The 14,682-nt window shown below is 29.0% G+C and overlaps 2 protein-coding genes across 2 annotated transcripts in view; one reads left to right on the top strand and one right to left on the bottom strand.

Moving 5' to 3' along the window:
- Window positions 1-976: 976 nt before the first annotated feature.
- The window catches only part of LOC100159557 (histidine decarboxylase), a 33,008-nt gene continuing 19,302 nt past the window's right edge, over window positions 977-14,682 (bottom strand). The window contains exons 10-17 of the mRNA XM_016802079.2: window positions 5,416-5,486; window positions 4,862-4,881; window positions 4,693-4,791; window positions 4,403-4,586; window positions 2,667-2,819; window positions 1,908-2,063; window positions 1,682-1,831; window positions 977-1,510 (exon numbers count right to left, since the gene is read on the bottom strand). Coding sequence (XP_016657568.1) covers window positions 1,371-1,510; window positions 1,682-1,831; window positions 1,908-2,063; window positions 2,667-2,819; window positions 4,403-4,586; window positions 4,693-4,791; window positions 4,862-4,881; window positions 5,416-5,486 — 973 coding nt within the window. The 3' untranslated portion in view covers window positions 977-1,370. The remainder of the gene's footprint in view (window positions 1,511-1,681; window positions 1,832-1,907; window positions 2,064-2,666; window positions 2,820-4,402; window positions 4,587-4,692; window positions 4,792-4,861; window positions 4,882-5,415; window positions 5,487-14,682) is intronic.
- Window positions 2,828-4,334, top strand: LOC115033883 (histone H1.1-like). Its single transcript, XM_029488562.1, has one exon. The coding sequence runs from the start codon at window positions 3,206-3,208 to the stop codon at window positions 3,599-3,601; it is 396 nt and encodes a 131-aa protein (XP_029344422.1). The 5' UTR covers window positions 2,828-3,205; the 3' UTR covers window positions 3,602-4,334.

The raw sequence follows: 14,682 nt of genomic DNA on the forward strand, positions 1-14,682 counted from the left end.
TCCAAAACCTCTTTTCTTTCTTAACAATCCCGTCTGGCGATTTCTCTCTATTCGCTCTCCATTAGTTTATAGGTCTGACTTCTATACTGCACTAAATTAGGAACTCCTATATAATTTACATTGATATCCATGAAGCTGATAAGGTGGACGGCTGTCATTTTGTAAGTTGGCAAAATATTTAACTTACTATACAAAATGTATTAGGAATAACATCGGTTTTAATGATAAAATAAAATAATAAATGTAAAATTTTTTTATTTTTTTAAGACAACAGGTATTGAAATAATAGAACACAATATAAAATAAATCATAACTAATTTTATTTACCATATAAAATACCATACAATTCTAACCAACCTTCATGATTCAACTGATGGCGGGAGTCCGCTATCTAGTAGGTACTATTGTTAACTTCTCCCGGGGAAATTACGTCAAAAATCCAGCCGCCGGACCGGGAATCAATCGAACCCGAGTCTCTCGCTTGCCGGGTGATTACTCTACCACTGAGCTACCCGACCGCATAGACACATAACGCTATCTCCTCCACTTAACAGGAGCGTACACTAATTAGAACTATAGAAGTAGTATCTACTACTATATAGAAATCTGTGGTGCAACTATATTATCTTAAATCGTGGGAAATATGTAGGTACTAGGTAATATATTATAATATATGTTTACTTTTGAAATAATAATAATATTGAAAATTGTATATTATATTCAATAAAATAAGTGATAACTGATGCATTTTTTGTAGATACATTACCGATTTATATAAGTGCGCGTGTGTCTACTGTCTACTATCTTTTGTATACCTAATACAAATTAACGTATTTAGTTATTTTAACATAGGTATATTCCAACAATAGTTACGGATATATAGTTACAGTTATTATTTAGTTAAAATAAAAAAAAATATTATTCATAATTTTAGATAAATATTAGATTATTATAGTTGTATTTTCATTGCAAAATAAAAAAAAATAATTTCTATTTTATTTTATTTGAAATCATTTCGATTTTAAATTACATAATACCTAAAAACCCTAAGCAAAAAATAAACCTAGGTAGCAAAATTGAAATGAAAGCAGTTAAATAGCAATTTCAAAATTTCTCTTCTAATTCGATAGCCACTAATTTAAATAATATAGTAGTTTAAAAATGTGTAATATTATATGTAATTTGTAACAAATGGAATAAGATGTACAGTATTGTACAATGAACAATACTATTATTCTAAAATATGTTTAAATACTATTATTCTTAAAAAGATATAAGTGTTTTTGAAAGATATTTATCCAAAAAAAAAAAATACTAGCAACTAGAAATAAATAAATAATTAAAAATTTACCAATAATATTGTGATTTTACTAATCTATAAGATCTGCGTTATTGCCTTCAATCAAAGGAGTTAGATTGGTTTCATGTTGTGGAAGACGAAAAATACGAGATTTTGAATTTTTTGGTTCTCCGTTCTTCTCTTTTTCATCACTCTCAATGTTCTTATTTTCTGTAAATCATAAATTTAAAACGTTCTACATCTAAATACATCCAAATCGTACAACGGAATGTTATTAAATAAATAGCTTCTTGTTTGGCTTTTAAAATGGTACGTCTTAAACGATTCAAATATACTCGAAATATATACAATATATATAATATTAATTAATTTAGACATCACCTGAAGTTTCTTCCGAAGGATTTGTAGTGCACTCCGACATGATTGCCTTCTTCGATGCAGTTGGAACCATTCCCTGAACTAGATCCATACGTGAATCCAAAGAAAACTGTTTTCCTGACATCAGAATCCCGCGAATTCTCCTTCTCATTGCTTTACAAATATGAATGAAAAATAATATTATTGTTCTCATTAATTATTTTAAGGACACCAGTAATACTATATTTACAAGAGCTGTCTTTCATTTCACTTCTCAATAGTTTCCGTGACCAATCGTCTCCGTTATCAAACAATGCGGCAAAGCTCCCATTTACTACTTTAGGTGACATAGGTGAATTTGCTAGTAGTAGACTAGCACCGAAGTTATTATTCCAATTCCGTGTATCTGTTATAAAATATAATTAAAAAAAGAACAAATAAAATGGTTATATTTTTAAATGTAAACTTAAACGTCTTAAACATATTACTGTATCGTGTATCGTGTAGCCTGTGCACTATTGAGCAAAGCCTTTGATTCTCATATAGATTTTGGAAGTGGGTATAAAAAAAGACCTTGCCATTTTTGAGCTCGATTAATTGTTTACTCTACACAGTATACTTTGTTATCCAATCGTGTATATCACTACGATTCTAAAGAACCTTTTTATTTTGTGCACAGGTTTCAGGACGTACGATTATTGTATTTGTACTAGACATTAGAATATTAGATAGAAATCTTTAGTGTCTAACTGAGGTGAACTAGAAAATAATGATATGCCATAAATGTAAATCTGTATGGAGTAACGTAGTTTTACTCCTTTTTTTCCCTTAAGAAGTGTATTACTTTTTTATGAAAACTGTAAAAATTAGCTTTAATTTATATTTACCCCTCCTCCAACCTCATTTCACCAATGTGCGTATGAGGTTGTCGAACTTTTTGTACTTCAGCCAGTCTTCCCCCAGTATACCTACCATATTATATTATAATATGTATTTAATTAAACCCTACCAGCCAATGAAACTTTTGATTTATTGTAAGTAGTGTCAGCTTTATCGTCGTTGATGATCTCAGTAGCCGTCGCTTTAATTTCAGCCCAATCTCTTGTGATGTCCGAAATTGTAGTATATTGTGACGTTACAGTGAAACGTATAACATATTTGCCTATAAAGAAAAACTTATTTAATATTTGTATATTAACGATTACAAAGTACTAATACGACTACCGAAGCTGGTAAATTTACATAATTATTTTAACTTTCAAAGTTAAATTAAAATATAAAAAGTGAGTAAGTGCTGTGGGGTTGAGTAGGTCAGCGGCTGTGGAAGTTTTTACATCGTCCCTTCGGTTCTTAAACTGGATAGTGTATTATTACAATATTCCGAGCATTAATTGCATTCGATAAAAAATGATTCGGAGCGGATGAAAGAAAATGTATGAATCATAAATATGTATTAATAAGTAACCATTCATTGTACGGGATAAAAAAATTAAAAATCAGTGCGGTAAGCAGTTATATCGACCATAGTTTCGAATTTCTATTTGAAAAATGACAGACACCGTCGCTACAACTCCGGCTCCAGTCGCCGCGTTGCCGGCTGCGAAGAAGTCTTCCGCCAAGAAGAAGTTGACGGCTTCCAAAGCCAAGAAGACCGTCGCGTTTCATGCGACCACCGCCGTGATGGTCACCTCGGCTATCAAAGAGCTCAAGGAGAAGAAAGGTTTGTCGTTGCTAGCCATCAAAAAATACCTGGCTGCTAACTACAAAGTCAATCCCGCCAAGTTGGCGCCTTTCATCAGGAAGTTTTTGAAAGCCGCCGTCGCCAATGGTACTATGGTTCAGACCAAAAACACCGACACTTCTGGACATTTCAAGTTGCCCGTTGCCGAGGTCAAGCCGAAAAAAAGCTGTTGTTGCCAAAAAGAAGAAATCCATCGTCAATAAAGTCTAAGCCGCTGGAACACTGTAAAGAAGAAGAAGCTCCCAGTCACCAAAAAACCCGTGGCCGATTAACCAGCTGCTAAAAAGGCTAAAAAGCTAGTTGAAATCAAACCAAAGGCGACCACTCCAAAGAACGCTCCAGAGCTGAAAAAGTAAAAACCCGCGGCCGGTGAACCAACTGCTCAAAAGGTTAAAAAGCTAGCCACTGTCAAGTCCAAATCGAAGAAAACTCCAATTAAGAAAACTACTGCACTCAAAAAGAAGTAAAAGGAAAATACTTCACTTTCCCTATTTAAAACGGTCCTTTTCATTTTTTTTTTTTTTTTTTTTTTTAATGCTTTCGCAAAGAGATGCATTTACCCCATTTCTATTTAATTTAGTACTGGAAAAGGTAATACGTGAGGTGAACATTTTAGGAGGAGTTACTTATTAAGTCAGATTAATTTGATAAAATTGGACTATTAGCATATGCGGATGATATTGCTCTCCTTCGAGAAGATTTGGATATGATTAAATGTTTAGGAAATAAACTGCCATAGCATAATAAGTACATTTTAAAAAAGTATTAATACAAAAACAAAGTATATTTATTATTTTTATATTTAAATTTGAAATTCAAGAACTAATGCGGGATTATCGTTTTCACAATAGTCATCTCACTAAAATAAGTAGGTACATTCAATTATAATGGCTTCAGAAAATTGCTTTGATTAAAATTCAAAAACAGATTTAAACAATTAATTATAAACTGTAATTGAGATAAACTATCAGAAATATTTAAATTTTACGACGATATAGTATTACCTTTAAGTGATGCAGGAACACAATGAATTCTTCCTTTAGAATTTAAGCGCTTTAACAGTCTTTCAGTTAAATGATTTTCTCCACGCAGACGAAAAACGACCAAGCCTAAGTGTCTAGCTGCAGGTATTTCGAATCTTTTATCATTCAACACAAGAAGTTCAAATTTGTTTGCCAACTGAACACCCTATAAATACAAGAAATGTATTATGTATATGATTCTTATTACTTCGATTACTATAAAATTAAAATTTTTATTAGTTTCTTATAGATACAATATAGTAGGTACTCACTCCTCTGATATGTTTTTGAAGACCTTTTATTCCAAAACAGCGAATCACAAACCACAGTTTCAACGCTCTAAATCGTTTACTCAATGGTATTTGCCAGTGCTTCAAATACAAATATAATTTTGTTGAGAGCATTTTCTAAATAGTAATTTTCAAATTGAAATAAACTTACCATATAGTCGATAGCGAGTCCTAAAAAATAATGATTGTGAGGTAAGATTTTAATTTTTAACATTTGTGAAGGATTGTTATATATAGGTACCTACCTATCTAATTATTGAATACGAGAAATAGGTCTACCATGGGATGGATTGGGATGTACAATGTACATCCCTTGCCCCCATAAAAACCAAAATTATTTTTATCTTGAAATAAGCATTATAATTTAAAAAACAAAAATAAATAAAATCGCATTGAGCGTTTTGACTTTTGAGATCTAGATTAAAGCTCTTTAAATTTTGCACCTCGTGACACTAATGGATAGACAGAAAAAAATGATCGTCTAAACCACACCATTTTTTTTTTGTTTTATTGATAAATCACAAATCGTTAGCAAACGACTTGTATTTTATTGACCTTTTTAAAAAATTTAGGCACTTACCTACAACAACAAAAAACTAAGTACCCATCCAAAACTACAAATGTTAGATACGCATAATAATATGTATATATTATGTACTTTGATTTAGAGTGATATGAAAAACAAATTGTTTACATTTTACACACCCGAATTTTCATGTTGTAAATATAATGGATCGACGTTGAAAGTACGATGAAGGCATTCACTATTTTTGACCCTATTAACAATAAAAACAATATAAATTATATAGTATGTATTATACATGTAATGGAATGGTGGTTATTTGTGATATCGTACATATAATATTATGCACTATTATGTACACAACATTTTGTATAATTCTAAAATTAAAATGTTGATAATATTATGTTTTAGATATTTCGCTTTTCTAATATATTAGATTCGTTACAACATAAATATCGTGCACACTTTTGGGTAAGTCAGAATATTACATAATATTGATACAAATAATATTATATTTTATTTTGGATTCCAAGCGGAGCGATGAATTACGAATATTTTTCTTTTACAATGATGTATATATATTGTTTTGTGTCTGTGTACACAATAAGGAGTCAAAATAAGTTTTCGATTTTAAATTTCAGGAACTTTTCTGGTGGAAAGGTGAATTTAGTAGTTACATTCAAGAAGGGAAAATTGAAAATTCCCAGTAGTTTAAAAAAAAAACCAGGAAAAACAAAAAAAAAAATTTAGGAAATATGGGAGCTTTTACAAAATCCATTTTGTTTTGCTGGTATTAATAAAAAAAAAATACATTAGATACATGATTTTTAACCATTGTAATGTGCATATAACAATTTTTCACAGATGTTGAAATTTTAATAATATTTCGTTCCTTTTTGAGCTATTTATAGACATAAGTAATTTTCAATTTTTGTTAGTTAATTTTTAACTATTGTGATTTTAAAATATTATTCACCGTGGGTAATTTAAAATTTTAAAGTGCCTATATTATTATTATATTTTATACAAACAATGATATTTTAAAATGCAATATTTTTGACAAAAATAATTCGACTTACTGTATACCAATATTAAAATAAATTACTTCAATAGCAATAATATCATAAAATATTCTTAGTGATATAGGTTGACATAGGGCTGTTCGATTGTTTCGATTATTTTTTTAAATGTATTCACCACCGATTAATCGCTTTATCGATTAATTGAATTATCGATTAATCGAATTATCAATTAACCGAAACCCGACTGTACATTTTTAACGAACATAACCATGGTATCAAGTATAACCGTGGTCGTCAAGGTAAAAATATTATACCATACTTTGACTATCAACATTATAACATTATAATAAATGATAATGCAGTCTATAGTTATTACTTATTATAGGGTGCACCCTAAAAATATCCCATGCATCAAAATATTCCTCGTTCAAAATATCCCCCGCTCAAAATATCCCCGTTACAATTATCCTACGTAGAAAATATCCCCGTTACAAATATCCTATATTCAAAATATCTCCAGTAATATTGTCCCTTAATTTATAACAATATACATAAAAAAGATTTTTAAACTTTAAACTTTTCTAACTTCTCATCAATTAGGTTATAGTTATACTAACATACATATTATTTGTAAATCATAGTATAATATATTATAATATATATAAGTAGAATTCAATATAATAGTCATTTATGATTATGTCATTTTCGATATCTTTATATTAAACCGCGTAATCAGATACTATTAGAACTTGTAATAGGAATAGGTATCTGTATTATTTGTAAATCATAGTACCTATAATATAATATAATATATTATATAAGTATAGAATTCAATATAATAGTCATTTATGATTATCTCATTTTCGATATCTTTATATTAAGCCGCGTAATCAGATACTATTAGAACTTGCAATAGGAATACCTGTATTTTGTTGAAATAATAAAAATGATAAAATAAGTTGACAAATACAAACCATCGAAATTTTCGATAATGTATCGGCATTACACTTGTGAGCGTGGTTACCATTTCATATCCGTGAAAACAAAAACGAAAAATGTCAAATTTAATTTTTGTAGATAGCCAAAAAGGCAAAAAGGTTCTTTCGTACGACGGATATTTGCATAGCTTACACTGATCGACTGAAAATAAATGTATTTGGCGCTGTGTTGAATTTATAAAATACAAATGTAAAGGACGCTGTCATACTACTAATGACGACGAATCTGTACGTCAAACAGATTATACTTTTGGTGTCAAAATGCAATTGTTTTCAGTCAGTAATTTTTTTTTACTGTTTTTAGAGAAATATAAAAAATACCACACATAGGTCACCCTCAAATTGCTGTTAAGTATGTAAAGAAGCAATTGATAAGTTAAAAAATGAAGCTAAATCGTCATGCGAACCCACAAGAAATGCTGTCAGTAAAATAGTTTCAGATGTATCTAAAATAACTACAAGTAAATTACCACCGATTGATGTGTTATCTCAGACTGTATGTAGAACAAGAAATAAATATAATGATTACCCTACAAATCCAATCAACATAACTGATTTAATATTACCAGACCAATATAAGGTAACCAAAACGGGGGTTCCATTTTTGTTACACGATATTAACAAAGAAGGAAAACGTAGTTTAATATTTACTACAGAAAACAATTTAGATTTTTTAAGTGAATCAGATGTTTGGATGGCTGATGGAACTTTTAAATCTGTTCCACCTTTGTTTTCTCAACTTTATACAATTCACGCTTGTAAAAAAAATGCTACATATCCTTTAGTTTATATTTTAATGACTGACCGAACAAAAGAAACGTATTCAGAAATTTTTAAATTTTTAAAAACTAAGAAACTAAATCTGAAGCCATCTATGTTAATGGTTGACTTTGAAAATGCTTTTATATCAACTTTTAAGAATTTCCAACGGCGGTTATTAGAGGTTGCTTTTTTCATTTTACTCAGTGTGTTTGGAGGAAAATACAAAATAGTGGCCTACAGATAAAATATGGTCAAGATTCTGAATTTGCATTACAAGTTCGACTTCTTTGTTCATTGTCATTTATACCACCAAATAAAGTAATCGAAGCCTTTGATGAGCTTATTGAATCAGAATATTATATACAAAATGAAGAACTATTAGAATCTATAATAATGTATTTTGAAGACACGTGGATTGGACGTTTAGGGCGAAGAGGACGAAGAGGAGCACATTTTAATATTGATTTGTGGAATTGTTATCAATCAGTTATTGACAATAAGCCTCGCACAAACAATGCCGTTGAGGGGTGGCACCATGCCTTTAATGGATCTCTAGGAGCTCATCATGCATCGATATGGAAATTTATCAAGTGTCTCCAATTAGAGCAAGGTAAATAAAATATACAATTATTATTATTTTTTTTTTATTAAAGTAATATTATTACAATTATGTTACAATTATATTACAATTATGTAGGCCTTCAAGAAGCAAAAATTGAAAAATACATGTCTGGTGAGCTACCAGTTAAGAAAAAGAAAATTTACGAGAAATTGGATAAACAATTAAAAGAAGTGGTTCTTAATTATGAACATGTTACTGTACTTAACTATTTAAAAGGCATTGCGTGTAATTTTTCATTTTAAAAAATATTTTATATGTATATTTTATTTCAAAAATAACCATACCTACGGACTTAAATTGTATGTTGACCTTTGTAAAATAATGACGTTATAATAATATTATATCAATTATTACCGAAGTACGAGTTATTAGTAATTTATGTAATAAAATAATATATTATGAGATATTTTGAATATAGGATATTTGTAACGGGGATATTTTCAACGTAGGATATTTTTAACGGGGATATTTTGAACGAGGGATATTTTTAACGGTGATATTTTGAACGAGGGATATTTTAATGCATGGGATATTTTGAGGGGGGACCTTATTATAGTTACGTTAGGTAAGTATACTGAAACTGATTTCCAGTATTCGTATTAGTGAGCAGTGAGCCAATGTTTTAGCGGCTGACTGCCGTTTTGTCTTTAGTTTTTACTTAGTAGCTTGGCTTAAATTAAAAGCTTAGTTATCAAAATGAGTCAAGTGTGGAACGTTTTTAAAAAGTCTGAATGTGGTCAAAGAGCAAAGTGTGAAATCTGTCTCAAAAGCTTGTCGAACTCTGGTACGAATACCACAAATCTCTAGAATCACTTGAAATCGGTTCATAAATATAAATATCACGAACTAGACAGATTAAAAAGAGGTACAGAAGACATAGATGATGATTTAGAAACCAGCCCAAATAGGTAAGTTCCAACTTTTAATTTCAAACATAATCATTAATAATTATCTGCTACAAAACCGATTGTTAACAGTACGTCAGTGGTCAGTACCTACCTACTTGTATTATTAAAATAAATACCTGTTTTTAAAGATGAATTTATTACATAATGTTTGTGGTTTTTTAGTATTTATATTAACATTTTATGTTTTAATTTAAATTTTTAGTTCAACCATTACTCATGACCTATCAATGGATAATATCATTAATATTCAAAATGAATCAAGTGATACTCAAAAAAGTCTAACAGATGAACAAACTTCAGCTGCAAGTAGTAAAATAGTAAAAAGTGGTCATGCCCAGCAAACTTCCATAACTGCATTCACCTTCAAATCTATGCTAAAATGTACAAAATTAAAACTAGATAAAGCTCTAGCATATTGTATATCCTTAGATATGGTTCCATGTAGTATTGTAGAAAAAGAAGGATTTCAATTGTTTACAAAAGCGTTAAATCCGAGTTATCAATTACCAAGCAGAAGTACTCTGACTAATAAAAGAATTCCAGATTTATTTAAAGAGACAAAGCTAAAGATTGAAGAAATATTGTCAATAACTACAGATTGTTGGACTTCTGTTGCCAATAAACCATTCATAGCCATCACTTGCCACTTTTTGGACAAATATTTTAACCTTGGTAAATATTTAATTAAAACGTCTAGTATTTAAAACAATGTTATTTAAGTTATTTTTTTTTACTTTCAGATAGTGTTTGTCTAGGATGTGAAGAGCTTAGTGAAAGTCACACAGGGAAAAATATCGCAGATGTCTTACAAGTTATTTTTATGGAATACAATTTTAAATTTGACAAAGGAATCTCTATTAGTGCTGCTACAACGAACTCTGGAGCGAATATCATAAAAGCTATTAAAAATTTAATGGTACCCCACGTGCCTTGTTTCGGTCATAGCTTCAACACTTCGGTCCAAAAAGTTTTTTTCTCTAGAAGAAATAAAACCTATTATAGAAAAAGTGAAAAAAATACAAAACATATTTGCTTATAGCTGGATGGCTGCCAAAGAATTGGGTATCGAACAAGAAAGGTATGGATTCAAGTTAACTAAATTTCCCTCTTTTTCAAATACAAGATGGTGGTCTATGCTAGATGTTTTGGATGCGGTTATAACTCAAGAACTTCCGCTTTCATCATTTCTGAGAACCCACAAAAAAGGTGTACATAAAGAAAAAATGCTAACAGAAGATGAAATTAAAATAATAAAAAATATCTTGTTAGTATTGAAACCGATATGGGTAATATCTGATAATTTATCTGCAGAACCTTATGTAACGGCATCTGCAATTCTTCCTGTAATAAAAATTTTGGAAAATAAAATTCAATATCAAGAGTTACAAACTGATAATGATATGAGTCATGATAATTATTTTGACCCCCTGTTGAAAAATCTATTTTTTAAAACAATTATTGATGTACTTCATACTCGGTATAACAATTCAATATTATTGCAATTTCGTACTGCTTTGGATCTAAGATTCAAATTAGAACAGTTTCATTTTGATAATGCAGAAGAAACTTTATTCAAAGATACATTACAAGTAGAATGTCTACGAAACTGGAAATATTGGCAATCCAAATCTGATTCACCATCATCTAGTTCTAGTACAATGGTACATCAAAATAAAAAACTAAAGGATTATCACTTTCCGCTATTTTCAACTCTGAATTTGGCTCAGAAACAGTTAATATGGTAAGAATATTTTAAGCAATTTGAATAAGTATTTAATATTATTATACTAATGCAGTAATACATCTATAGATATTAATGTTAAATGTACTAATTATTATTGTTTTGTCTATTTATTGTAGGACCAATTGCAAGACTAAAATTCTATACCTGTAGTGTACATTTCAAAAGAAATTAGTTCTTATTTTCAACTTCCTAAAATAGCATATGAACAAGATCCAATAAAGTAGTGGTCAATAGTATGTTTCCTATCCTTGCAATGACTGCTAAAAAATTATTAAGTGTACAAGCTACCAGCGTAGCATCAGAAAGAGTCTTTAGTCGTGCTGGGAATATAATAACAGATACTAGGGCATCATTGACCGATAATCATTGTAGTCAACTTATATCTTTGTCAATGAACAAGAAATATGTGAGCAACCCACTTTAAATGTTCCTTTTAAATTATGATTTAAATATTTTATATAAGTTACTATTAGGTACTAAAAGAAGTGTTGTTTTTAATTTTAATTTTGTTTTTTTAAAAAAAAATTTAGTATTTAAAACAAAGTTATTTTAAATGATTAAGTATTTCAATATTGTTATAGAAGTTAGTAGTTACTAAACAAAAATACTATTTAAATTTTAAATATTGTTAAGTTTTGTTTTGTTTTTAATTTTGTTTTTACAAAAAAAAAATATATAAATATAATTTGAAAGAAAGCTATCTCTTATGTGTACTTAAAATAAAAACAAACATAATGACAGCAATGACAATGACAGAATATTATTCATCATCATTATAATCATCAAATAGAATACCTGAATACCCTTTACACTTTTTAGTATTTTAAAAGTATATTAAATATTAATCTAACGATAAGTCATTGCATTTGAACAATCTTAAATGAGTAAACCATAAACCTAGCAGGAAATATAATTCAGCAGTGCTCAAAACCGTTAAACTTTTATCGATTGTTTTAATCGCTTAATCGATTGTTTTAATAGATTAACCGATATGTCTTTGACTATTTCAACAAAATTTTCGATTATTTAGTACTTTTGACAATCGAGTATGTATTATGACAATCGAACAGCCCTAGGTTGACATGCTGATTTAGTATTGTCAAAGGTGAGCAAGTTAATGAAAATAATTAATTCAAGTTTAGTTAAGTTAAGAGGATACACGATCTATAAATTAAAAGTTAACAGTTACCAAATTATAAATTTAACTCGATAAGTTAAAAGTTAATATTATAGAAAAAAATATTAACTTAACTCAATTTAAAAAAAAGATAATCTATTTTTTTTAATTAGTATGTAATTTACCTAAAGAGTGAATGTGTCTTTCTAGTTTCTAATTTATAAATTATAAAAAACAATTTTGTTGAACTTTTATCATAATACACTGTATACCCTTTTACTTTTACTTTACTATTATTTATTAATTTAAACTATATACTCACCTCAAATTAATAATTTAACAAATATATTTTTTTATATCTTATAGCAATTATTGAATTTCATAATACGTGACGATGAGTACATTACCTTCATAATATGTAATAGTAATATTTATGAATAAACGAAAAATTTGAAAATGTTTTTATCTTAATGGATTTTTTTAAATCAACTGAGAAAAGCGAAGTTATTTCAACTGTAAATTAAACTAGTTAAGTTCATAAGTTGATTAGAAAATAAACTAACTAGTTAATGCCCACCTTGAACTCAAATTTCAAACATCCTTTACAGTTTACAGTGGTCCCTCTAGACGGGATAGACCGTTTTCGACCAAAAACGTACCCTTCCTTTTCCAGCCAAAACAACAGATTATATAATAAAATATGTAAAAAAAATAAAATAAAAGTATATATTTTTTGTAAAATTATGGCAATTATAATTTTGAAAATTAAGTATTAAAAGTATAAGTCGCATAAAATGTTGTAAAATAAAGTATCGGGGCAAATTGTTAACTCAGCGTGTAAACGAAAAACAGTCGATGCTCCCTCAGTTAGACCGAAAACAATCATCTTAAAAGAAGTTGGTGAAAATATTGAGTCTTTACAGTTTACTACAACAAACATTAAAAGAATAAGAAAGTTATATATATGAAGCTCGGCACAAAGTACTGCCAGCATGTCCTAGTTTAGGAAATGTTCATTCATTGTTGAAAAAATGCACTTAAAAACTAAGCAAGGTGAGTTTTTTTTACATGTGAATGACAAAGAGAGAAAAACATCATTATAATATTTTAATGTACCTCAAACATTTTATTCCTAAATTAAATCGAGACATTACCTATATATGGATGGGACATTTTAATATTCGGCTCGTTTTTTTTACACAAATGTTCACTATCCATGGTCTTAAAAACGAAAGCTATGTTACATTAATTTTTTGTTTACTTCCAAACAAGACTACCGAAACTACCGAAACGTTCATACATCTCGCTTGATATTACTTCTTTAGATGTAACATTATTTCCGCAGTATGTAACGACAGATTTTGAAAAAGCTATAATTAACGCAGTCTATGAAATCTGGCCACAAACTTAAATTAATGGGTATAGGTTTTAATTAACTCAAGCTTGGTATTGGCAAATCCAAAAAGTATGACTGGCTATTGAATATCAAGACCGATCTTCGGAAATTGGAAAAAGGTTGCGCAGCAATTTTGGATTGCTTTTTCTAGAACCCAATAATGTTTTAGATTGTTTTCTTAAAAACCTTATGGCTGATCGTCCTATAGATGATAAAGTTATAAAATATGCAAACTGTCACAATGACAACTATTTAACAGCAGATTGTGACTATCATCCAGAAATATGGACTTCATCAAGCTCTAGTTTACAACGCACAACTAATAACTATAAATCATTCCTCGTGAATTTCAACCGAAACTTTTGTAAAGAATCTCCATCTATATTTAATTATTTTGCTTGTGGTTTAATTGATAAGGTTCAAACTGAAATTTATATAAAACTTAAAAGTGTTCACTTACCAAACGTTACTCAAGATCGATCCAAAAATGAAAAATATATAACAGATTATAAAAACAGACAACTTGACTGGTACACTGTACAGTTTATCATTTATTAAAATATCTGGGCGTTATTATTACTTAATAGTAAATATATCACTAAAATATTGTTTCACATTTTTAGGTATGATTTTGTTAAGTTAGTTTCAAATAATAATTTTAAAATGTAATGAACCAGCGCTAACAATAATCAGACTATGACAGAACACAATATTGACCTTATATATTATACACATTACTATTATACGAAAACTTATCAACGAAAAAAAAATGGATTTTTTAGTCCATTTGTTTTTTAATGTAACATGTGTAGTACGATCCTGTACGAAAAGGTTTCAGTATGAATACAGGGGTTACGTCTGCCGAATTTATTTTTTATTC

Source organism: Acyrthosiphon pisum, chromosome A1 (assembly GCF_005508785.2).
Source record: "Acyrthosiphon pisum isolate AL4f chromosome A1, pea_aphid_22Mar2018_4r6ur, whole genome shotgun sequence".
Lineage (NCBI taxonomy): Eukaryota > Metazoa > Arthropoda > Insecta > Hemiptera > Aphididae > Acyrthosiphon > Acyrthosiphon pisum.